Source organism: Tiliqua scincoides, chromosome 5 (genome assembly GCF_035046505.1).
Source record: "Tiliqua scincoides isolate rTilSci1 chromosome 5, rTilSci1.hap2, whole genome shotgun sequence".
NCBI classification, from domain to species: Eukaryota; Metazoa; Chordata; class Lepidosauria; order Squamata; family Scincidae; genus Tiliqua; species Tiliqua scincoides.
The window spans coordinates 126,179,139-126,205,636 of NC_089825.1; the positions used below are offsets into that span (position 1 = coordinate 126,179,139).

General features: G+C 49.7%; 1 protein-coding gene and 1 pseudogene across 1 annotated transcript; one reads left to right on the forward strand and one right to left on the reverse strand.

Annotated features, from left to right (window-relative positions):
* The first annotated feature begins 1,216 nt into the window (after positions 1–1,216).
* LOC136655152 (5S ribosomal RNA) lies at positions 1,217–1,336 on the forward strand (annotated as a pseudogene).
* A 4,745-nt stretch (positions 1,337–6,081) lies between these two features.
* ATP1B2 (ATPase Na+/K+ transporting subunit beta 2) lies at positions 6,082–22,765 on the reverse strand. Its single transcript, XM_066631113.1, has 7 exons — positions 22,654–22,765; positions 14,494–14,622; positions 12,696–12,800; positions 9,366–9,568; positions 8,725–8,781; positions 7,130–7,228; positions 6,082–6,246 (listed from the first exon to the last, which is right to left on the reverse strand). Exons 1-7 carry the CDS (start codon positions 22,763–22,765, stop codon positions 6,082–6,084), a joined length of 870 nt encoding a protein of 289 aa, XP_066487210.1.
* Positions 22,766–26,498: the final 3,733 nt, after the last annotated feature.

Here is a 26,498-nt window from a genome sequence, read left to right on the forward strand (position 1 = left end):
GGGCATTATTGCAGTCCAAGGGGGGGGCGGAATATAGGTTACTAGGGGAACTGTGCCAGCAGGCTGGAGGAAAATCTCTCCCCCTCCAAGCCCTTTGGGGAAATATCCATCACAGTGGGACAGCCAGGTGGAAGAGTCCATCAGGGAGCCCCACCAGTAGAGTAGCCAGAGGGGGGCGGTGTGGCAAGTACTGCAGGTACCGCAACACACTGTGTAGGCAGCCCCTCCCACTTGCAGTGGGAGCCACTCGGGGCAGCCTTCTTCCAAGACCCTTGGAAGGCCAGCAGGAGCTGTGGGAGGGGACTGGCTTCCCTTTCCAGCTCCATCAGGCCCCCCACAAATCTGCATGTGCACTCAGAGACCCCTCCACCCTGCAAGGCCCATTTTAAGGGCAGCCCTGCGTAACAAAGAAGCGGCTTTGGGTGCCAGCTTGGCACCCTGGAGGCAGCGGGGAGCTGTCTGTGGTACTCTCTGGGCTGCAGCACGACGCAGCCCCGGGAGCTGTCTGTGGTCCTGGGGTCTTCCGGAGGCAGCAAAGCTGCAGCCCAGGAACAGCCCAGCCCCTCCCCCTGCAGTGCCTGTTGCACTTCTTGTCGCCACAGCAACCCTCTGTCTGCAGAGGCGCTCCCTGTTGCCATGGCAGCAGGCCCAGTTTGGGGAGCTGTCTCAGGTACTGCCCGCCTTCCTCCGCTGTGCTGCATTGCTGAGGCCACCAGCCGTGGCGTAGCTGGAGGGGAGGCCGAGCACTCAGCCTGGCAGGGAGGTGGGCCAGCAACCCCTCCCTTCGGAGCCATTCCCAGTGGGGGGGGGGGCAAAACGGAGCCGCCGGGAATGGCTCCAAAGAGAGGGGCCGCTCGCCCACCTCCCTGCTAGGCTGAGTGCTCCGCCCCCTCCAGCTACACCACCGGCCACCAGCTCTGTCCACAAAGTGCAGTCAGAGACGTGTGGGGAGGCAGGTGAGGCAGAGCCTCCCCGGTGGAGTCCTTTGAAAAGCACTGCCATGTGTGAGGTGCTTGTGCAATCTACCCATGTGCTATGCACAAACTGCAACCCTGGTCTACACAAACTGACCTGCTGAGGCAAACTGAGCCCACCTGTTCATTGTTCAGGCCTGCAAGGTGCTTGCCCACTGGCCCCCCCCACAATCCCATACTGGCAGCAAAAACAGCACAAGAGATGCATTGAGGCTGTGGGTTGGCCTCAGCACCTGGCCTAGTGCAGTGGGCTTTCAACCTTTGCACATGCCCGATCTCGTCTGATCTCGGAAGCTAAGCAGGGTCAGGCCTGGTTAGTACTTGGATGGGAGACCGCCTGGGAATACCGGGTGCTGTGGGCTTCTACCATAGTCTTTCCAGACTGAAGGTTGCCAAACATCTCCCTATAGTGAACACTATCTCCCGATCTCGTCTAATCTCGGAAGCTAAGCAGGGTCAGGCCTGGTTAGTACTTGGATGGGAGACCGCCTGGGAATCCCGGGTGCTGTAGGCTTCTACCATAGTCTTTCCAGACTGAAGGTTGCCAAACATCTCCCTATAGTGAACACTATCTCCCGATCTCGTCTAATCTCGGAAGCTAAGCAGGGTCAGGCCTGGTTAGTACTTGGATGGGAGACCGCCTGGGAATACCAGGTGCTGTAGGCTTATACCATAGTCTTTCCAGACTGAAGGTTGCCAACCAACCAACCACCTAAGTATGAGACTGAAGACCCACAGCCAATCTTGCCTCCTCCTGGGTCTCCACCTACCCTGCCTCCTACCTCTTATGGCTTTCACAGCAAGCCTGAGAGGTAGGGGCCTGAGCAGGGCAAGAGAGCAAGAGGCAGCTGTACAGGACTGTATCAAGAACACAGTTTTGATAAGGCAAAGCCATTATTGGGCTGGATCCAAGCCCTTTCTTGCACAGGCTTTGAATGGTTGCCATAACCTCCCAAAAAGAGGTTTTGCAACCCCACTGGGGTCCTGATCCAGAGGTTGAAGAATGCTGGCATGATCCATCCTCCTCTCATGGATCTGCTTGAGGGCAGGCCACTTCAAGTCACAAAGACCCCCAGCTGCCTCAGGGAAACCCACAGACAAGAGATGGTCACACACTCCTCTTCTTGTTGCTCCCCTGAAACTGGGATTCAAAAGCTGCTGCTGCAGAAGTGGAGGTGGTACACAGCCAGTGACAGAGCTCAGGCCCTCCGAGAGTTTGTCTAATCCCCCTTGAAAGCCAACCGAGCTAGTGCCCAGCACCCCACATTGTGGCAATGAATTCCACAGGCTAATTCTGTGTTCTCTCTTCTGGATCTCCTGCCAATCAGCTTCATTGCTCCAGTCCTTGGATCATTCGGTTGCCCTCTTTTACAACACTTCTGCAAAGCAAGCTGTTATTCCTTCTGTTGCAGCCAGAAATCTAAGTAGCTTGCCTAAGGCCACCTGGAGAGTCACTGGCAGAGGCAAGTCTTGAATGGGGAAAGTTCCCATTCCCAAGCTCAGGCTCTTGACCACAATGCAACCCTCCTCGCAGGAAGGCTCAATTTATCTGTGCCATTCTCGGAAGGCTGCCTGGGAAATTGATGCACAATCACTTCGAAGCAGAGATGTGAGAGGGCACACATCTCACATCATGCATAATGAAAATGATGGAGCTCACCACAAGGCAGTAGTCAGACTCCTATTACTTTTCACAGAGGCAGACTAATCCATGGAGGGTGGGCTGATCAACAGACACAGCACCTGTGATAACTAAAAATCTCTCTTTGTTCAAAGGCAGTCTACCTCCAAGTATTACAGAGGCAGTCCACTGCCTTCATATTCTGCTCATGGGCTGCACTGGGTATCATCTCTGGGAAACAGGGCCTACATCTGAGGCAACATGAAGGAAGGCCCTGTGACGCACTTGCCATGCGAACACACCAACATTTGACATTTCACAGTTCCCATAAGCAGTCACAGGCAGCCTGGCATTGTCCTAGGATTCCCGCACCCTTGCAAGACCCAGTGTGAACCATGCTCTGCGTGGTGGGTGCGCTTTTCTTCTTGCTTTTCCTGTGCAGGGATGGGTCAAACAGGTGGGTGTTCAGCTTTCCCTTTTTTATGCCCAGGTCAAAAAGGCAGTAAAGAAGTGGCCAAGTGCTAGAGAGCACCATGTGAACCTGTGCTAAGAATAGCTTTGGCAAGCTGGCACAGACAGAGCAGATGGGCACAAAAGAAGCTGCAGGAAGCATTTGGCAGCTCTGCCTCTGCAAGAGAGCAGCAGCTGGGGGGGTCACTGTAAGTGTGTACAAGCACCCCTTTTCTTCCATCACAAAACTCACAACACTCTGGAACTTGCAACAGAAAACCCTTATGGCAGCTCACAGCCTGCCCACCCCCTGTATGCTGGGTCAAGAGATGCAGGTTCCCACTGATGACTTGGGAGGAAGCAGTGGTACTCTCTCCCCCCTTGGCACACACATTTCTGTCAACAGTCTCAGCTTGCAGGGTGGAGGGGGAGGAATCTGCTTGTTGAAAGGCCAAGCGCTTCCTTCCCTCTCCCCTCATCCTTCTCTCTGTCATCCTGGTGAAAAGAGAAAGTTACAGCAGACCTTAATGAGCACCATTCATTCAGGCCTGGCTCACAGGGAACAAGCAAGCCCCTGCCAACTCCTCCCATCCTCCAGCCCTGGGCCTGTCTGCTTCCACCAGGGAAGCCATTCAGGGTAGGGAAGTCTTCCTTGGGTGCTGCCCCACATTGCCAGGAGACTAGTGTGTGCCTCCTTTCCCACTCCAGTCCTGCCACTTTACCTGCCGCATAAAAACCAAACTATGGCCCTCCCAAGTGCTCCTTGAGCCAGCTTCTTCCACAAAAGAGCAGGAATGTATCAAAGCACAGTCCTTATTTCAGAGAACAGTCCTACAGAACATAACCTACTCTCATTCCCTCTTGGAGGCCTCTTATTTAGGGGCATTTTATCTGCAGCACAGTGAGGTCCTGACATAGGGATTCACCAGCGGCCACTTGCTCCATAAGCCAATTCAGCTATAAAGTACTTTGCATCTGTACTGGTCTCACTGCCAGCTCCAGTAGAGACCTCTTTGCCCATTGATGGCATTTGCTGTTCAGAATGGAGGTTGCAGGCAACTGCCTCACCGTGTAGCCTCTGGAGATGGAGGCCTGAGGGACCTAGCAACTGCTCCTTATGACAGACCATCACACCCTTCATGAAGCCTAGAAACTCCCAATGAAAGACCCATGGGCTCTTCTCTGCAAAGCCTAGTTGCTGCCACACAAGACCATGGACCACCGTGGAGTGAAGCAGAGTAACCACCAACCCCTTTCAACCACCCACCAGCTCCACAGTCCTCAATAAAAATGTCCACCCCCAGAAAACCTATTCTTCTACATTTAGTTTTGCCTTGCTTCCAAAAAAGCCTCATCACCTACTCTAGTTCTACATGGTTCAATAAAAATTCATGTTTATAAAAAATAATTCAGACAGATTTTAAAGTTTTATTCATCATATTTTACAGTAATCTGATACAGGCAATTAAATAATTCTGCAAATAAAAACAAAAAAATCCAAAAAGTTAAAAAGCCAAGGAATTAAGTTGTCTTTCATTTCCATAACATGATGACTTCTAAAAGACACAACCTTCAAAAGGTCAGAGGGATGAAGTTTAATCATTATTAAAAATAAAATCAAGAGTTATAAGCCTCTGTTGCCAAATTAAAAGCTGCTCTCTTGATAACATACTTTGTTCAACAAAGATTAATGAGAAGGGGACGACCTGGCAGGCAAGGAGCTAGAGAAGCAAAAATCTCTTGTCAGTTAATTCAGGTGGCTAATGAGGCATTATCAGGTCAGCCAAGGTGGCCCCCTCAACTATGGCCAGACCAGTGGGCTTAAAATGTCTTAGTGCAATGTGCTACTTTTGAAATAACTTGTACACTAAAGTGAGTCAGGATATGTCATAGTCAGAAAAAAGGGGAGGGGTAGAGAAGGGTTTGAAAATACAACTGACAAACTTTTACGCTTATCATGAAAAAATATTTTTGCTGGGCAATCAGAATGGCCACCATTCACACAATTTTTAGAAGAGACATGTTGTCCAGAAAGTAGTGACAAGCTTTTGCACCCAAGGACACCACTTTGGGGTTGCAGATTTGTGTTCTACAGCCAGCGTGGCCAAGCCACCGGCAGTTGGCATTCCATGGGAGTTCCTTATAAGACTGGCCAGTAACAAAATGTCTCTCCTTTCCCACTGCAGTAAAAAAAGTGGCCATTTTGTTTCTTTGATAATGTAGCCTGATGACAGTAACCATTTTGCTGCTTGGCCAACCTCACTCAGATGGGCAGCTATGTGAATAAAACCAATTTTATGCCCAATAATAATGTCTTCTGTACATTATGGCAGCCATAAGCTTTTAGGATGACAGACAAAATGGCTTCCATCAACCACCATGGCTAACCAGGAAGCTCACAGGCCAAATATACCTGCTCTTTCTTGTGAACACCAGAAAAATAAGAGGGTCCACCATCTAGCTTGTTAAGAGGGCCAAATCTCTTTAACAGAAGCTACATTAGCAGGTTTTTGGGACAGAAGCTAAATTGCTAGAAAGGATAAGGGGCTGAGGAGGCAGAATAGTGCTGGGAAGATGAGTGGAAAGCAGAAAATTCAGAGGACTCAGCAGAACCTTATTTTTTAATATAAAAAATATCTATATACATTTATTATTATTATATTAGGAAATATCTCCAGGAAGGTTTCTCAAGGAAGGGGGTCACAGCCTTTGAGCTTCCCACAAGCCATGTGAGGGGGTGGGAAGGGAGAAAGCAACTACTGTGGTTAAAACAAGCCATTCCAGGTTTTGGGGTGGCCAGGAGAAGACGGGAAGATGAAGGGGAGGACGGAAGCACAGCCTTCACTCGTAGGGCTGAGGGGGCTGGGATTGTCTAATGGCAAGAGTTAGTGACCCTAGGATGAGCAGCAGTGTCAAGAATGCCCCCAAGCCCACACCTCCACCAATTTCTCTGGGCCAATCGCTCCCAACTCTGCCCAGAGAGCACACAGAGCCTCTAAGGAAAGAGCAGTGAGGGTTGGAGGAAGGACAAGAGCCTCAGTCGGCGTTGATCCTGATCTTGAAAGACACACGCCCCGCAAACTTGTCCCGTTCGTCATTTGTTGGAATGTTGGCAGCATGGATTTTGCATTCCACAAAGTGGTCAACGTTTAATTTGGGGTTGAGAAACTTCACTGCCACAACAGGTTGTGTGTAGTTCACCTGAGCAGATTGCAAGAAGGGAAAGAACAAGCCAAATCAAGTAAGGACTGGATAAAGTTAAGTAAACTGCCCTTCACACCTCCATTTCTGACACCTCCACTCCCACCTTCTTAATTCACAGAAAGACCCAAAGAACACACAATCTAGCAAAAATCTTGGTACAAATACCCAAATGCTAGATCACGAATTCATTTCAAAACAAATAATTTAGGGTTGCAACTGTAACCAAGTCTCAGTTCTCAATTTCTGATTGATGTTGGCTCACCTGCAACAGTTAATTCTGCTGACTAGCGCACATGTAATACAAACAGGTCTCTCACCCAGATCAAGGAAGATATATCAAGTGATGGGAAATACTTTTCAAAGTTTTTACTCAGCAGCGACCAACTTTGTAGATAGCCTCTCAATATTCCCACAGCCAACAAGTAGAAAAATTGGTTTTGGCCATGATCTCAGACAGAAGAGCATGGCCAGGTAACAGGGACCCTCCCTTTATTTTTTTGACAACCCATACTGTAAAAAAGCTCTGTCCCCCCATCTCCCAATTCAGTTTTTGATTGGTCTGCTTAGCTGCTACTCATGTATTTCCCAACTTCAGTTGGCTAGTAATCTATGTAAATGGGGAGTCTAGTGGCCAGCAAAAGTGGACAGGCGGATTTCAGCTAAGTGGTACCCCAAACTCCTACGGCACATTTGCAGACCATTCATGGCACAGCAGTTGAACCACTGAGTCACGGCTGAAGGAGAGACAGGGAGAAATGGAGCAATTTGGCTGAACTCTTTTCCCAAACACATCCAGGAGATTCCAGCAACCTGGAATCCAAAACGAGACAAGATAGCAGAACATAAACCCTCAGATTTCCCAGCACGCCCTTATACTTACTTGAACTTTTTTACCATAGTAAGGGAAGTACATTAAGTCAATCGTCCCATTGGCTGGGTACATTTCCATATCCCCCAGTTGCATCACATCTTCTTCTTTCTGTGCAAAGAAAAGGATGCCGCTTAGAGCCATAACTATGACCCACACACCATTCATCCACCATGTCAACACTGCTTCCCCATTTCCTTCCAGAGAATCCCCACCATAGCAAATTTGGCACTACCAACCACGACACCTTCCGTTGGTTGACTCCTGCTGCATCCACTCCCCAGCGCAAGTCCACCACTGCCTACGGACTCTCGGTGCCCTGCCCCCAACATTTAGACCCAATCTTCAAAGACCCTTCCCCAAACCCCACCTGACATGGTTCTTACTATTTCATCCTGGGGTTTTTTTTTCTTCTGATGACGGAAAGGTAGAAGAGGAAGAAAAAGACAGAATGAATACACAGACAAGACAGAAGAAACCAAGCAGGTAGCAACAGCGGGCAAAACAAAGGAATTAAAAACATACTTTTAGAGGGCACTATTTTACTGTGGTTAAAATATACCCTGCCTTTACCCTCCCAATGAGACATATTAACACTGTTAACCCTGGAGCCTCCAGGTTGGACGCTTATAAAAAAAGGGTGTCTTTAGATTGCAGACCAAGTGGGAGGGGGGAATTCTTGTCTAAGGTCTATCCCTAGAAGATTAATTTATTCAGAAGTCTTAGAATATCAAGGAATGGCCATGATTCACCACCCTTAAGGCAAATTATATCCTCATCCATTAACACAGACAACAAAGGCCCATGTTTGGTGCATATGCTACTATGGAATAACCAGTTCATTTATTTTGGCATATGCTTCTGTGCACAGTAGTCCATGAAAGCTGATGCCAACATAAATTTGATAGCCTTTAAGGTGACACAAGACTCTTTACTGAATGAATGCAGAGGCAAACCAACAAGAGGTTTCTTGATCCCAACAGGAAGAATCAATTTCTACAGGAGACTGTTTCCGTTGGAGAAGAATTTTTAAGAGCACCATCATGAATAAAATTTGCTCAGTCAAGAAGAATTATAAAAGTTAAGCAGAGGATTTCTAAAAATCTTGCAAGGGCTAGAAAAGAACAGTCAACATTATATTAGAAGCTATAAGCCACCTCCACAAAATATATACATAGGAAGGGGCTGGGGAGCAGGGTGGGTTGAAGAGTTATTACAGCAGCGTAAAGGGAAAAAGGAAGTTGTTCTGGAGAAGAGAAGTCATGTTAAGATCTGTTTGAGTTGTCTGAGGAGCATGGAAAGAGTCCGGAAGGAAGCAGGAGCTTCTACCACAGTCGCCAGAAGCGACATCAAGCCTAAGACAGGGAAGCTGGAGTGATGGTCTCAGGGTTCTACCAACCACAAAATACTTGCTCCACCCTGATGTTCTGGCAAGATAAGCCCTTACCTCATGCTTCGACCTGGGTCTCTGAATGCAGAGTTTTTTAAAAATGGGCAAGGAGGCAAAGAGAGGTCTGTTAACAGAATGAAATGAGTGAACGACAAAAGAAACAAAGGAAAAAGAGAGGAGAAGATGAATGCAGCGGAAACAGGGCTGGAGGCTTTACCTTAGCCGCGCAAGAGATATTCATGGTCTTGTTGGCTCCTGCATAGAAGTTGATGATCTAGAATGACAATACAGAGAATAGTTGGAACTTCAATTTTGCCTTCCTAAGCTTTCAGCCTCGCCTACCTAAAAATGAACTAAGCAGCAGGGATGGGGGGAGGAGGCAGCCAAGAATGCAAGACCCCATCTGCAAGAAAACGGACCTCCACTGGGCCACCTTTCTCAATATCGCCCACCCTGACTGGTAGCAGACCTCAAAGGACTCAGATGGGGTTTTCTCTAGCCCTACTTGAACATGCTGCCTGGTACTGAATCTGGCCTTTCTGCACCTACTACAGTCTATCTTGTACCAGATCTACCCCCACAAGGCACACTACCTGGTCCCTACAAGGAGGAACTGACACCTGTGACAACTATGCCTGCTAGCGGGCTATTTTAGTGGGTAGGGGATGAGGTGCTGGCCCACCCATTGCTCAAAGTGCCCTTTGAGAAACATTAGTTGCCAGCCAAGGCTATGAACACAGAGCCACCAGAGCTTCCCGGACAAGCTCCAGATCCTCCCAACTTTCTTCTCAGAACTGAAGGCAGGACCCACAATCCTGGCTCCTCCCTGGGGTGTCCCCCCTTAACTGCGTGACCTACCCGGTTCATCTTGACAAGGACACAGGGACGCCCATCCCGGTAGCCATAGGTGGGGTCTTCGAGGCCCGAACAATTCTGCAGCTCAGTGCGGTTAAATTGGCAGGCTGTCTTGGGGTAGTTCTTGACCCCGTTGTCCAGCTGCTCGTGGTACTTCCCTGGCGGGCAGTGTTCATTGGTGGCTGCCTGCTTGGAGTCATTGTAAGCTACAGTCAGAGAGGGAAGAGGGAATGGGGATTAATTCTCAGAGCCACTGGCGCCCCAGAGCCCACCAGGGCTCACAAATGGTTACAGATCACTGTGCAAGTCGTTAAGTCTCAGCTCTCGTCTGCAAAACATTCTTAGAATCATCAAATGCCTCAAACAGAGGAAGAAGTTTCCTTTTACAAAACAAACTGGAGGTGGATAAAATAAGTCAGGTCTTCTATGGGTCTGCTATCCTACTGAGGAGGAATTGATTAAAAAAAAATCTGGGCACTACTAACTACAGAGTATTTTTTGTTAAAAACACAGACCACCACCATTTTGTGTTTAAAACATCCTAATAAAGCACAAGACATTCCATTTTGGTGTTCAAGATATTTTCCAGAATTTAAGGAGATTATTTTCCGGTTAGAATTACTGTGCCTGCATCTGTTGACACTATATCACCTAATTAGTACACTTGTAAAGTGCTTCATAAATAAAAAAGAACTTAGAATAAAAACACATAAAAGTCCTTTTCTGCCTTTCAAATCACAAGATCTGTGAAAAAATAAAACCTTTTTCAAACCCCCAGTTGTTGTTGGCAACCTTCAGTCTTGAAAGACTCTGGTATCGCGCTCTGAAAGGTGGTTCTGGAACAGCGTCTAGTGTGACTGAAAAGGCCAATTCGGGAGTGACAATCCCTTCCACGCCGGGAGCAAGTGCAGTCTGTCCCTGGTCTGTCTCCCTGGCTATGGGCCTTCCTTCTTTGCCTCTTTGCCTCAGACTGTTGGCAAAGTGTCTCTTCGAACTAGGAAAGGCCATGCTGCACAGCCTGGCTCCAAGCAGGCCGCTCAGAGGCCAGGGTTTCCCACCTGTTGAGGTCTACTCCTAAGGCCTTCAGATCCCTCTTGCAGATTTTTTTTTTTTTGCAGAAATTGCAGAAAACCCCCAATTACAGACAAATTAACACAGACAGAAAATCAACCATTTTATGGAAGACTCGCATGCAGTGCCCAGGCACAAAATCCCTGAAGCAGGACAAGACCAACTCGACTGGTTAGCTTATTTACACACAATACTGTTTTGTGATCTCTAAAATTCAATATCCCCTGGGGGCTGGGGCTAAGAATAGGCCCTCAGTTTGGCTGTACTTGTTGTAAGAGGCGACTAAACAGCCACCGGGTAGATGGGACTCGTCAGCCTGGGAAGGCAGCTCATCTGAGAGAAGGAAAACTCTGATCCCAAACCTCCACTGCCTTGTGGCTACATCCAGTTATGGAAAAGGCTTCAGGAGTCAACCTCGAGGCAAAATCCGGAGCCGGAGTCCCTGAGGCAGTTCATGGCTGAACACAGTCACGTTCTGGCAACTCCTGCGATGCCGCTGGAACCAACCGTATTGGCCTCTGCCTTTCCATTGAACCATTTCAGCGACGTGGAGAGGGGGGATTTGCTGCATGGGTAACAGCCTATCCTTCATACCTACTTTACCCAGGCTTCGTGCACTGGAGAGGACACTCTGTTCCAGAACCACCATTCAGAGCGTGACACCATAGTCTTCCGAGACTGAAGGATGCCAACATGGGATGGGGAAAATTCAATAAATATTATTGTCAAAAAGAAAGACTATTCTATACCAACAGAACCTCCCCCAAGCCAGACAAGAAGTCTTGAATCTTTGCAGTAAACATGGCCCTTGTTTCGCTATGAAGAACAAGCTACCAGAGAAGCACTTCAGACAGCGGGCACAAGCAGGGGCAGCCTTGCTGGATCGCACCAAAGAGCCACCTAAGCACAGCATCCTGCAGGTCGGACACCATCAGGACGGGAAAACAGCTCATTTTCAAAGGAGACTGAGCCAGTGGCTATTGCGGCAAAGCCTTCAAGGTGTGATGTGGATGTAGATAATAAAGGGCAGCAAATGAATTCAGAAGGGCTGCAGCTTCCAGAGCAACCAGAATAAAAATAGAATAAAGAATCATTTCTGCAGGAGATCAAACGGGACAGCTTATCTTCCTATGAAGACTTTTTAAAAATTCAGAATCCCTTCTTTGAAGCTGCTGCACAAACAAGCTGCTCTTGAAAATGCCTTTTTTCTAGGCGTTGGCAAACAATTGACACAGTCTAATGCTGGTTAAGTGAGATATAAATAGGCTAAATTAAAAAACCCAGCCAGATCCAGTCCATAAAGGTTTAAAAACAAAGACATGCCTAGTTGCAGCTTCTAAGGCAAAATTAAAAATAAAGTGTACTACAGTCTAAGGGTCCACAAGACTATTTTTTTTTAAAGCTAACCCTCAGGCAGTTGTCACATCTATGTTGCTGTTAAACTTACAAGAACCCTGCAGTGTAGGTCACTTAATATCACCTTAATATCACCTTAATACAGACATGGGAGAGGGAGAAGAGGCTGAGAGATTGCAGCTTACCTATGATCACTCTTGCATGCCCATATTCAAGAGTGATGTAGTGTCTTATCAAGTATTGGGACAGAAAGAACAAGACAGTATGCAAATACTCAAGCAGAGGGGCTAATCTGTTTGTGGTGTGTTTCCTTAAAAATCAGATGATGTAAACTCAAGAGAACTGAAAAGTTATTAGAGATACAAGTTTGTATATAAGAACGTGTGGGTGTGTTTGATGGTGAGTTATGCAGTTATATATTATCAGGCCCCAACTGTCTGCTTTTGGCCTAGTTTTGTCATCCACAGTGAACTAAAATAAGACTGCAGATCTTCCTGACTCAGAGCTCAGTCTTAGCCACTGGGCTACACTGGTTTTCTTACACAGGACTCTGTGAACCAGGCCTCTGGCTGGCATATGAAGACACCGTTACACTGAATCACTTCTAATTTTACATCTGGGGAAAAAACTGAGGGGGCAGTGGATCCATTCTCGAGCTGGAGGCCTCATTAAGTTTAACACAGGGAGCAATTCCACTGGCTGGCTAAATGCTTTCACCACAATCCGAACTCAGATCAGTAGCATAGCCGAGGGATGCGGTAAGTATTGCAGAGACATGGAAAAAATGCCCTGGGCAGGGAAGAGACACAAATGCTCACTCCAGCACACCGCTCCACTGTTTCAACCATGACCTGTGGGTTTCATTTCGCAGCCGGCAGTAGAGGAACACTTCCGCCTGTCACTTACCATCCAAAAACTTGTTTAACATAGTCACATATTGCTCCCATTCCTCCGTGTGGTTAAGTTTGTAGGTGATATCCAGATTTTCGGTCTTAGGACGGATCATCATGCCTGGAGGGGGATGGCAAAAATACCCCAAGGGGTTAGGAAGGAAACAGAACAACAACCAATCAATCAGAATGTGGGAGCGCCGCATCCATTTACAGCAAACAATGATGCCAGTTTTCTCCCCCAGACCCCTCTCTGCAAAGCTGTCCTAAGTCAAAGCAAGTGCTGCTGTGCTGGGGCCAATTGAGGTGTGCATCTCCACCACTGGAACCCCCCCAAACCACCACCATTTGAGGACTTCACTTTCCATATGACAGCCCTTCCAGTCTTTGAAGAACACTATCGTATCCCCCCTCAGCCTTTTCTTCTCCAGGCTGAACATACCAAGTTACTCAACCTTTCCTTCATGTTTGGCAGCATCTTTCTTAAAGTGGGGTGCCCAGAATTAGACACAATACTCCAGGTGAGGTCTGACCTGGAGTGGAACTACAACTTCTCATGAGTTGGAAGCTACGGTTCTAGTAATGCAGGCTAAAAAAGTCACTGTTAGACCCGTTTTAAAACCAAAGTGCAGCTATGCCCAGGACTCTCATCTGTTACAGGGCATAATACAACAGCTACTTCCAGAATAATCTCTCCCCTCCCCCCCCCTGCAACCTGAAAGGGTTGAGGGTCCCATTGTGGTAGTCTTGGGAAACCCAAGCGCAATTCCTTCTCTGCTATGAAGCTCTTCTTGAAACCACTTTCTCTTGGCTTTGTCTACCTTAAAGGGCTGTTGAGGACAATGCTGCTCCGAGTTCCCCAAGCAAAGGACACAAGAGTGTTACAAATCACATCCATCTTCTTGGATACATGTTCTTCCTCATGCACTGCTAATACAGTACTAGATTCTCCCCTCTGTTCTTCCAAGAGCTGCACAAAAACCTGCTTTCAGTGGCAAGGCTCAGATGATGGGGAGGGCTTCTGAACATGCAGTGTCACCAAGCAACTCTAATCAACCTCTGCACATGAAGGTATGGTCTCGGCCGGCTTCAGCCACACAGACACCCTCAAGGAGAATGACCTCTCCTTGCAGCCCCCGCCAATGGCAATTCCACTCCTGCAGCTTGGAAACGCAGCCTCATTTGCATACAGGACCACAGGTCTTACCCCTGGCCACTAAGAAATAGTTGCAGTAGGGTCAAGAAACTCCAGAGCTTGGCCATTCAACAGGTGAAGTGCACTACTAGAGGAAGTGCCACAAGAAGAGAGCCAAACCTTGAACAAATGGCCCATCAGCAAGGAGCATCTCCAGAACCCCACTCCACTGGCTCAGTGAACACTCGTGGCTCCTTCCACAGCTCTGACGCGCACCATCTGCATCAGTTTCCTCCCTTTTATACAAGATGATGAGTTTGCACTGATGCATCTAAATCCGTATTTCTTTGTGCCACGTAAGTAGCTAGTTCTTTTGCCTTGCGAAAGAAGGCCTCACAGGGCCGTTGTGAGGACAAGGACATTGCTCCAAGTTCCCCAAGGAGAGGACACACAAAAATACGAGACCTCTATTCATATCAGCTTTTAAATTTCAAGGACAACTGAATGCTCCCCTCTGAAGCGGTCGCCTGGGTCGCCTGTCCCCAAACACAATGCAGGCACAAGATGCAGCCAGCTGGAAGGGAGCATGCAGAAGAACGCGTGCGCTGTTCTCTCTCCTGTACAGGCAGCAACAGTGGAGGGCTGGGGGTACAGAGGGTAGAGTGCATCAAGGTCTTACCTGGGACAGAGAGACGGTCTTGATACTTCGGAGTGTACTGATCCACTGTCTGCAGCATCACCCACATCGTGAGCGTGAAGAGAGCGGTGAGAAAACCGTAGAACACCAGGTAGAAGAGCAGAATCAGAGCTGCAGGGGGGGACACACAGAATGGGAGGTGAGGGCCCAACTCCACCAGTGCAGCCTCCCTCCCAGACCTGCCTTGCTCTAGCTCCATCTTTCAGGGTCAATGCGTGCCAGCAACGCCCTGCACTGTGCAATCATCCCAGAAAGAACAGCTCAAGAGCCCCTCTGATTTGCCATTGCCCCCAGGCCTCCCCCTATTTGGACTCCTTCCCCCACACCTGGTCTCTCAACTCAGCTTCCACCCCTCAGCCAGTGTCATCCAGTGGCACCAGAAGCAAGGGCTTTGTGCCAATTCAATTAGCCGATTGCAAGGAGAAAAGAAACCAGAGAGCTGTCCCAACATACACTAGCTCAGTATCCCAAGTGGTTCAACACAAGGGCAGCCATATTATCCATGGCTAGAACACATCAGGGCAGGAAAATAATGGGGAGGGTTACAGACTCCCTATCCCACTCCCCTCCAATGCCTAGAGAACAACTATTTACCCCTGGGTCGTGTCTGCATCTTGGAGACTATCTGGGGATGTAATGGATGGTAAGAACTAGAATTTCTGGAATGGGCAAAGGTATAACCAACAACAGGAAGTGTTTGCCAACAACTAGCAGCAAACATGGCTAGGGAAACAGGATCCGTCTTACACTTCTGGGCAAGAGACAGTTCTGTCTAATGGTTAGAGCAGAACTTTGCTTGAACTAGAGTTCAGATCCGGGCCCTGATCATGCGCAATAATCATGAAGAATATTTCAACATGTGCAGCATCTTTTCCTGAAAAGCCACACAGACAACATGCACTTTGGAATATCATGAAGAGCTATGGGGGGGTAGGACCAGCAGCTGGCACACCTCATTTGAAAGTATGGAGTCAGAAGTCAGGCATGCATTTGTGCCTCTTGAGAGATTCTGGATGCCAACAATAAGGAATGGCCCACCTGTCCCTACCCACCACCATCCACTTAGGGAAGTTTTTTGCTAAAGGGATACACCTGCTCTGGCTCAAGCTGGGCCAGAATGTGCTGCTGGCTTCTAAACTCAAAGTGTTTGGAAGCCAGCAACCCAAACACATCCACACAAGTCTCCATTCCAGAAGGCCAAACACCATTTCCTTCAATATGCTTCCTTCCATGAATCGCCTTCTGCCAAAGCATCCATTTTGCCTCCCCAGACAGAAGCTGTCCTTTGACTCCCTTGTTGCTCTGAAGTGCAAGTATAATCTAAACATCTACTTCCGCTTGTTACTGACCTTGGATGGTCTCAGCCATCAGCACATTAGCTCCAAATTACACCCAACTGCTTTTCTCCAACAATATAGCAGTCTTTACATGAACGATAAGAATGATTAACATCACCTCTCCCATCTCAAAACACATCCTCCTAGGTGGAGATGCAGAGTAAATCCAGACCTCAGGTTACCCCTGCACTGTAGATTTTTTATATTATGCATGTAGCTCCTACTAATTGTTTAGCTTTCATTGTTCATTTGGGTATTTTTTTAAACTGATTTTGAAATGCTTTGTTATTCTTTGTTAATTGAATGCTTATTCCTTTTATGGGCAATGAAATCCTAATAGTTTTGTTGTATGGTTCTGGAATATTGATTGAACTGGCATCTGTGGATTGAAACATATTTAATTGCATTTATAAACGATTAATTTTTTAGCTTAAGAGGTTCACTACACTGATATTGCTTGATGTGAATGATCATTGGACTGTGTCCATCGTTTATCACCATGTTTTGTTGCATTTGATGCTAAGTGCTTTGTGCTGCCTCCACAAAGCAGGCTATAAACAAGTGACATGAAGCAGTCTCAAACAGTAACCCCTTGCACCAACTTCTACTGCCAGGGGAACTCAAAACACTAAACACTAAAACTACCCAACAATGCTCTTGCGAGATCAGGCACGCAAAGAGCCCAGCCTCCAACTTATCTTTTTAGAACCCAACTAGGAGCCTGAACTATGACCTGTTAAGAGTAGTTCCACTCAGAGCAGGTTTCCATCCCTCTTTAGTTTCAAGAGAGCAGGAAGTGCAAGGACATGAACAGTTACCCCATGTTCAGGGACTTTAGGCCATCTTCCTTATCAAATAGTAAGGCCTACTGCCTTAAATAAAACCAACATCACTGCTTTGAGTAGTCTTGTGAGCAAAACTCTTTTTTCTAAGAGACAATGTAGGAGATGCACAGAACCAGCTCAGTTCAGTCACAACATTTTATGAACAAGAAATTAGAAATGCTCTCTCTTCTCTGAGAGAATCCAGAATGCTTGAAATCTTAAGCCCCCAAAAGCTTACAGGCTAAAATGGGACAGTGCAGAAACTAAGGCAATAGCAGTACCGGAAGTTGCAGTCTTACAGGAAAGTATTAACTCAACAGGGCTAACTTCTGAATAGACAGGTCTAGGACTGCACTATTAGTTGAGATTCTGCAATGGGTAAATGCCTGTAAAATTCTAGTCCAACAACACAGGGAGGTGCAGCAGGCAGAGAGGCAGGTGAGGCAGAGCCTCCCTGTGGGAGTCCTTCAAAAAGCACCACCGCTGCAGGAGGTGCTAGAGCACACAACCCACGTGCAAAGCAGGTGGGTTGAGTGTGCTTGAATAGCTTCCATAGCAGCAGACTCCCATGGAGAGGCTCTGCCTCACCTGCCTCCCCACCCACCACATGCCCCTGCAACAATGACTGCCACCAGGTTAAAACATCTTTAGTCAATTAAAAGTTTCTGTAATATGCAGAGGTGACCAAGGTCACCACCCCACTAATTTGTGGTATAAATCTTCACAGTAAAGATTAAAATATGGAAGAAACAAACACTTGCAACACCCTAGTGTTAAAAGTGAGTAAGTACCATCTGTGCAATATTTAAGAGGTAAACAGTCTCAACATTTTTGTAAGCCTCTAATATCCATGAAGCTCAACTTCAACTCTGAGTAAACCCTGTGTAATTCTAGAGCTAGTGGCTCCATTTGCCATCCCACCTACTTTTTAAAGTTGAAGATACTCATGGTTTACACCTTGCCCCAGTCGTGCAAGCTCTCCTCAAACATTTGCAAAAACGGTTCTGTTGGCAGACCCCTGCAACCTACCCTGGAGTTACTAAAGTTCACTGGGAGTGACTATGGCCATTCTGTGAATTGGGGAACTGAGGCTGGGAGAAGATCATGTTTCCAAGCCCCACCTTCACCTCCTCTTTAAACAGGAATCTGAGCCAAGCCTCACAGACCTACATTACAACACCTCAACGCCACAGGTCATGCAACACGGAAACATTAAACTAACCCAACTTCACCTGGGCCTGCCCCACATTACACAACAAGCCACCCAGGACAGAGCCTGAAGTGCCGCCAAGCATCAAAAGACAACAGGAGGGGCAATGCAAGAGGGCCGAGAACAAGCCTCCCTTTTATGGTCTTGGCCTGCCAGACCCACCTGCTCTCCTCTCCTGCTACATTCCTGCCCAAGACCTCCCTTGCTCTACCACTCTTGGTCACCTGCTCCCCCCACCTTCTTCTTCCTCAATGCCCTTCATGCCTGGAGCTTCCTTCTGGATCACCTATTGGGTCCCCTGGCCTTCTCGCTTACTGCAAATCTCACCTCTTCCACAAAGTCTTGGTGCTGCCCCTTACAGCAACTGAGCCCATGTGCATGAGTTGCACAGTCTTCCTCCTGCCTCTCAGATGGCAGACATGCCTCCGATTGGGGCTTCCCCACCGGCACACCTGGTGGACCACTGTGGGAAGCAGGAGGCCGGACTAGATGGCCTGATCCAGCAGGGCTCCTCTTATGCTCATTCACCTCAGTGTCTGCCCTCCATGTCTGCATTTCAGATTGTGATCCCCTGGAGGCAGGGACTGGTCTTCTATTATTAAGCACCTTGCAGAGTGATGGCACTAATTTACTATCAAAAATAGTAAGCAAAGCTTCAAACCGAGGCTCAGAAATAAGCCATTTCCATTTGCCCAGCACATTTCAATTACTTTTGCTGGGGAAAAAAAATACTCCAAGCCATTCCCCACCTACCTCCCATGCAAAACAACTCCTTGCAGAAGGCCTGCTCTTTTAGATCTAAATGCAAACCTCAACTCATTTTGAAAGAGTGTTAAGCCTGGAAAGGGGGTCTTTGGACTCCCACCTGCTCAAAGTACATTCAGCCCAACCAATATTCCTGCACTGTGTGCTCCAGTGGAAGAACGGGAAAGCCTCTGGCTCCTGACCGAGTCAGGAAGTTGCAGCTCAGAAGACATTAACCCCACCAGACCCCTTGTGCCTGGGAAGGCAGTTGCTGGACTGCCGGGTCCACAGTTGTGCACAAGGCCTAGCAATGACAGAGCTGGGATTACAAGGTGAGCAGCAGAATGACGAGAGAGGGTTCTTCACTCCGGAAAAATCTGGGCTTCCAGGCACCCCTCAAGATCCCCATTTTCCCCACCCCTCAGATGCCCACCAGAGACAGCCTTTGGCAAATTCCATAGATATCCAGCATCCTAGACAGTTCCTTCTCCTCCAAACCCTCTCTCCTCATCTCCCCCATTCCCTACTAGAACCCCCCCCTTCTAATCTCAGCAATTTGAGACAATAGGACCTCTGATGCTCTGTACATGCTCAAGAGCACCCAGGCTAAGCCTCAACTCAAATCAAGCCCTACTCAAAGCCCCATGAAATTCATTCCTGGGGCCAAGAACACAACCCAGGAGTCCTGATTCTAGCTCTTCCACCCCACTATGCCTTGCCCACACACAAGACACCACAGCACTCACTGCTCACAGGGGACCTCTTCAAGATCATTTCCACCTGGAAAGCCTCATGCTGGGCAGGCCTCTCTGCTACCCCAACCAATCTTCTGCTTCCTTGGGGCAAGGGGTGCCTAATATCCAAAGCTCCCTTCAACGCTACCATTTTGCAGCAAAATCACACCATCTCCCTGAAGTTCTTCCTCCACCCCTTCACACCAAACTCATCCAATCAGTGTCATATAGGAGACCCACTGGCTGCAAGAGGCACTGTGGGGGAACTCTATTCCCTTCCCCTCAGGGACAGCCCCATTTCACCTATCCAAGAAACCCCCCCTCCCGCCACCTGAGGCCAACCTCGCCTCTTTTTACGTCAAGCACCCCAGCGCCATCCCCCTCTGCCAGCCACATAAGACTGGGCCAACTCTGCACCAGCTCATCTCCCCCACTCCCCACCTTCTCTCTGCAGTGCCAAAGCAAGTGAACCCCCAGCCAAGCCAAGCCAAGCCAAGGAGGGAAGCCCACAACTACTGTTCGATCTTGGCCTCTCTCTCCCCTGCATCAGTATCAGCTACTGCAGTGGGGTGGGGGGAGCAGCACACTTTCTGCAGTGAAATGCAAGTCAGGCTGGAAGCAGATCCTTTGCCAACCTTTCCCCTGCTGCTAAGAGTCTCTCTCTCTCTCTCTCTCTCTCTCTCTCAATTAGGCCACAAAGCAGAGTCATAAATGACAGTAAAACACCAAGAGGCCAGAAGAGGAAAGCAGAGAGAGACATACACCTGGGTCCAGTCTGAAGACAGATGGACCATCAAGGCAGCCCCCACCCACAAAAACATGTTTCAGAGAGGCTAGCGCTGAAGCACAACACTTTTTCCAGCATAGAAATACATGTATAAACAGGGGGGACTGCATGAGATGGGGGATGGAGAGATAGCTGCAGCTGGCGGGAGGAGGATGCTTGGCAACAAAAGCGGGTTAAGAGAGCAGATGGGGCATCGGAAAAGGAGAATGGCAGCGTCCATTCGCGGAGAGGCTGCAAGCTCTGCAGACTGATTGTGCAGAGACAAACCTGGAGCAAGTGAAGGGCTCAAAGGCCGGATTCTGGAGAGTTGTGGTTTTGTTAAGCAACATATCCAAAGGTTGGGTATGGGGCCCTCTTTCACTAGAAGTCCACCATATACCCCAAATCCCCCCCCCACACTGCAATATGTTTGGTCTGACTCTCCTGCATATCAGTCCACTGCACTCCAGCGCTCCCCCATAAGGCCTCCTACTCCATGGCAGCCTCCAACTGGCAACTTGCGGTGAAATGGTGCATTCTATTGAGGGGGGGGGGCAGCTCGAGGTGCGGGCCGGCTTGGAGGCAAGGTGAGGACATGAGGGATCTACAGGCTCACCACGTGCGGCCTCACAAAGTCGATTAATTAGACCAAAGACACACAGATCAAAGCAGATTGGGGGGTATTGAGGCGCAGGCCAAACCCATCTCCAGAAAGTGAGATTTTACCAAGGAGAAGAAAATTTGGAGATTTGGCAGGGCGTAGGAGGGCACTGACACGACACTTTCTGAAGGGGGTGGGGGGAAGCTTGCAAACAAATGGGTGTCAAATGTTGGTGGATTTAATCAAGAGCTTTTGCAAGGTGTTTATTATGTCTCAGTGTTTCTTATCGCACCATCTGCTCCCAGGGCACATTGCAAAGCATGAGAAGACGAGGGGGGGCATTTTAAAGGCAGAACAGAATAGGAGGAAGAGAAACTGCAGTGGGCAAAGCCCCTTCCCCTCCAGTGCAGAAAGGGGGGGCTTGTTGACAGACTGGGCTGGCAGTGGGGGAGGGGGCTTGGAGGCCAACTCAGCAGAAGGAAAATAATGACCTACTTTTCCTTCTGCTCCAGCAGCACCTTTTGCTGCACCAGTACAGACAATTGGGAGGGGGGGCACACCAAGAGGCCCCCCCTCCACAAGACACCAGCTAGCTTCAGACTCTTTTTACCTACACCGCTGCCCCCAGATTGCTTCATTTAACCACCCTATATAAGACCCACTACTGGGGCCCACATCCCCCCTTCCCCAACATTTAGGCCTAGGTTCAGTTCATCTGGATGGGCAAAAACCCACATAAGCTCCTGTCACTCATAACCCCCCCCCCAATTTTTCAGACCTTTCCCCACTTTTATCTGCAATGACAGACTCCTGTATCAGACAGCCGATGCACCACATCGACTCCCCCCTTCTATCCACTCCACACTCAAACTCCTATTCAAGCCAACCTCTTTCTCATCAGCAGGCACCCCCTTAAAATAGCCCCTCACCAGTCAAACCCCCCATATACAGCTACTGCCCACAATCATCACCTGGTTATTAGTGGGGGGAGAAGGGGAGGAATATGTTTTGCGCAAACACTTCCCCCAGTTTCTATCTCCCCATGCCCAGCCTCAAACTGGTCTTCCAAGATTCTCAAACTCTTCCAATGCAACCCCCCCACCACCCCCGTTACATAAGAGGCAGGTAATGGGATTATAACCCTTCCTTCTAAAGGAGGAAGGAAGCACCCCCAAACCCGACCTGATCTTCCCCACAACTCCAGTTCAGGACTCCATCTCTCTCAATTCTGCTCTGAATTTTTCAGGGGGGGGGGTCTGTCTTTGCTCGAAGCCTCTTCCAGAACACCGCGAAGGGCCCCCCCAGCCCAGCAGCCTCTTTCTGCCACGCACCCTGCAGACCAAGCCCACAGATGCTGTCCGGGGCCCCAACATGCTCTCCCCTTGGAGGCTCTGGGGAAACCTGATTCCGCCCCCACCTTTCGGGGGGCGCCTTGATCGGCACCTCCGCGACAGGCAAGTTCCTGGAGAGGCCCGATGACATTTTGGGCCAGCCCCGCTTGCCATTTGCAGGCAGTTGGGGGAGGGGGGGAAGAGATACAGTGCAAGCGGTGGGGCAGGTCTTGTGGATGCCATTCATCCTGCACCTGCCCCAGCCCCTGCCCATTTTAAGTGGGGCTGCCCAGTCCAGAAGCCTAGCCGGGGGGGGGGGGGTTTTCTCGCACCTTTCTCCCAATTCAACGCCGATTTCTTCCTCCCGCGGGCGGCTCTTTCCAGAACCGCTGCAGCCCCCACTGGAGCTGCCCTCCAGGGCTTCACCCCCTCCCTTGCCAGCCCTGCGCCACTGCCCCTTCCCCAAAGGGCCTCCCGACCAGCAGCAGCCGGCGCCTCGCCCCCCCCCCTGCGCCCAGACCCCCTCCAGAGGGCGCCCCCGACACCAGCGCCCAGTGGGGGCCACTCCCCGGCGCGCGCGCGTGCGCGCACTCACCCCAGCTGCTGCCGGTGCGCCCCATGAACTGGTGGGTGCGCGGGTTCCACACGAACTGCCTCCACTCGGCCAGCAGCTGCCCGCAGCTCTTCTTCTCCTTCTCCACGGCCATGGCGGGCGGGCGGGCGGGCGGGCGGGCGGCGAGGCTACCTGGCGGAGGGAGGATGCTCTGCGCGCCGCTCAGCTGCAGCGAAGGAGGCGAGGTTCGCCGCGCGCTCCGCTTTATCCCCCTCCCGCGCCCCGCCCCCGGCCGGCACGCCCCGCCCCGCGTGAATATGCAGCGCGGCCCCCCGCCCCGCGCAGCGCTCTCCGGGCTGGACGGGGCTCCGCTGGCTGAGCACCGCGCCCAGCGCAGCGCGCAGCCCGAGGGGGCGCCAAGCACCGGCACGTGCGACGGGTGGGCAGAGGGTGAGGCAGAGCCTCCCCACCAAAAAGCGCCACCCCCGGGGAGGCGCCCAAGCACTCGCAACCCACACGCGCCGGGCAGTGGCGTAGCTAGAGGGGCGCAAAGCACCAGGCACCTGCGCTGGGTGGAGAGGCAGGTGAGGCAGAGCCTCCCCACCAGCCCTTCAAAAAGCACTGAGGCCGTGTGGGGTGCCCAAACCCACACAACCCATGTGCTCTAGACCAGGGGTCTCCAAACCCCGGCCTGGGGGCCAGATGCGGCCCACAGCAAGCCTCTATCCAGTCTCTTGTCCCCCGAAAGCCTCTGGCCACTCGACTGAACATGACCAGCGCTGTGCTCTGATTGCGTCTGGAGGGTGTTCTGAGGGCCGGAGAGGCTGAGTGAATGAGCCCATCATTCATTGATTCATTCATCTAAGTTCCATCTCTCATTTAAATTTTATCTTTAAATTTTTTCCAGCCCTCAGCACTGCACCAGATATTTCATGCAGATATTTCAAAAAGTTTGGAGACCCTGCTCTAGACAGTGGCACAGCTAGAGGGGGTGCAAAGCCCCAGCGGGTGGGGAGGCAGGTGAGGCAGAGCCTCCCTGCTGGAATCCTTCACAAAGCACCACCACGCTCATGTGCAGTGCCCAAGCACTCATAACACAGCATAGCCTGCTTTTCAAAGGACTCTGGTGAGGAGGCTCTGCCTCGGTACCCACCACACGTCTCTGGCGCTTTGCACCCCCTCTAGCTACGCCACTGGCTGTAGGCACTGTACCTAGGCGCAGTCCTCAGCCAGTGGTGCCAGCCTCTGCCCCCCTCCCTGCCCACAGTGCCCCATCTCTTTAAGCGAGCCGCCCCAGGAGAGCAGAGGTGTCAAACTCATTTCGTACGGCAGGCCAAATAGCATTCATGAGACCTGCTGAGGGCCAGAAGTGAGGTCATTAGGCAGGAAGTGATGTCATTAAACAGCAGAACACACTTTTTCTCATTTAGGAACTCTGCAAATGACAGAAGAGAAAATACGCAAATCTTGATCATATTTCAAGATATGGGAGAGGCCCATTTTCATGTGCGCTGCCCTTTCAGCAGTAACACCTCAGCGCTGCTCAGCAACTGAAAGCCTGAGGGCCACATAAAAAGCTTCCACGGCCTCATTTGGCCACCAGGCTTATGCTTGACACCCCTGGCCTAGAGCACCATCACAGGGTACCATGCTGGAAGCAGTGCATGAATTTGCCATCCTGATGCTAGTCCTGGCATAGGGTAACAGGTCCAGGTTACCCTATCTCAAAAAGGACATAGTGGAAATGGAAAAGGTGCAAAAGAGAGCGACTAAGATGATTACTGGGCTGGGGCACCTTCCTTATGAGGAAAGGCTACGGCATTTGGGCCTCTTCAGCCTAGAAAAGAGACACCTGAGGGAGGACATGACTGAGACATACAAAATTATGCAGGGGATGGATAGAGAGATGCTCTTTACACTCTCACGTAACACCAGAACCAGGGGACACCCACTAAAATTGAGTGTTGGGAGAGTTAGGACAGACAAAATAAAATATCTCTTTACTCAGCGTGTGGTCGGTCTGTGGAACTCCTTGCCACAGGATGTGGTGACGGCATCTGGCCTGGTTGCCTTTAAAAGGGGATTGGACAAGTTTCTGGAGGAAAAATCCATTATGGGTTACAAGCCATGATGTGTATGCGCAACCTCCTGATTTTAGAAATGGGCTATGTCAGAATGCCAGATGCAAGGGAGGGCACCAGGATGAGGTCTGTTGTTATCTGGTGTGCTCCCTGGGGCATTTGGTGGGCCGCTGTGAGATACAGGAAGCTGGACTAGATGGACCATGGCCTGATCCGGTGGGGCTGTTCTTATGTTTCTTATGTAGGTAGAGGTTCCAGGTCTCTTTTTTTGTCTCCTCCTCATCCAGGTTTGACACTCATTTTGATAAACCCTATTTAGATGCTTCAGCCTTGGGATGTGTGATGCCGAAAGGAAGAGTGCCCCCATGCAAGTGCAGAGAGCCTTTCTTTGGTTTCCGAAGAAATCTGAATGGGGTTTGATTAGGGCTGAAAATTAGTGAAATTTTGGCCTGATGAATGAATTAAACCCTAATTAATGTTTACATTTGCATAAAAACCAAACCACCCTTCTAAAGCCAAGAGGGTACTTTGTTTGATGAGGTACCCATGTGAAGCAGAAATCACTATCTGCGTGATAGAGGAGGGGGTGCCTCTTCTTAAAGGCGAGTCATCACAGTGAAGTGACAGAGCCCCTGCTTGGCACACAAAAGGACCCAGCCCCAATGGCAACATTTCCAGGCAGAACAATGAGGCAGCCGTCCTTGGCAACCTTCAGTCTCAAAAGACTCTGGTATTGCGCTCTGAAAGGTGGTTCTGGAACAGCATCTAGTGTGGCTGAAAAGGCTAATCCAGGAGTGACAATCCCTTCCACACCGGGAGCAAGTGCAGTCTGTCCCTGGTCTGTCTCCCTGGCTGTGGGCCTTCCTTCTTTGCCTCTTAGCCTCAGACTGTTGGCCAAGTGTCTCTTCAAACTGGGAAAGGCCATGCTGCACAGCCTGCCTCCAAGCGGGCCGCTCAGAGGCCAAGGTTTCCCACCTGTTGAGGTCCACTCCTAAGGCCTTCAGATCCCTCTTGCAGATGTCCTTGTATCGCAGCTGTGGTCTACCTGTAGGGCGCTTTCCTTGCACGAGTTCTCCATAGAGGAGATCCTTTGGGATTCGGCCATCATCCATTCTCACGACATGACCGAGCCAACGCAGGTGTCTCTGTTTCAGCAGTGCATACATGCTAGGGATTCCAGCACATTCCCGGACTGTGTTGTTTGGAACTTTGTCCTGCCAGGTGATGCCAAGAATGGGAAAGGGCTCTCTTGGCATTCGCCCCAAAGAACCACTAAACTCAGGCCATACTGGGCCAACTTAACAGAATTCTGTAAGAAATAGTGTCCTCAGTGTCTATAAGCACTTGCATGGCAAATGTTTAACAATTTACCGCCTTGTTAATTGGGACACCTTTATAGTTGATCAAACATTTCTCATCAATTCATCTAACTGAGTAATCAACCAATTTGTTGCTTTGTAGTGTTTTGTAAGCTGCTTTGCCAACAGACTTGTGTCAAAAAGCAGGATATAAATATTCTAAGTGAAACTCAGTAAGAAACTTACTCACTCACCCCCACACACACCCAGGAGGAAACTGGCAACTCTGCTGGGGAGACCACAGGAGGTGTCTGCTACACACTTCCTCATATTTGGGACACCCGCAGAGCTGACAGGTTTCTCAGCTCTTTCACTCTCCTTGGTGTTCCTGTCTCTCTTCCCTGAGAGGCAGAAGGGCTGCTGAGAATTCCCAACCCTCTCTTGCTTGGATCTGTGGCCCCTGAGAAGTAGTCATATCACTTGGCATCAGCCTAATGCCTGCCTCTTT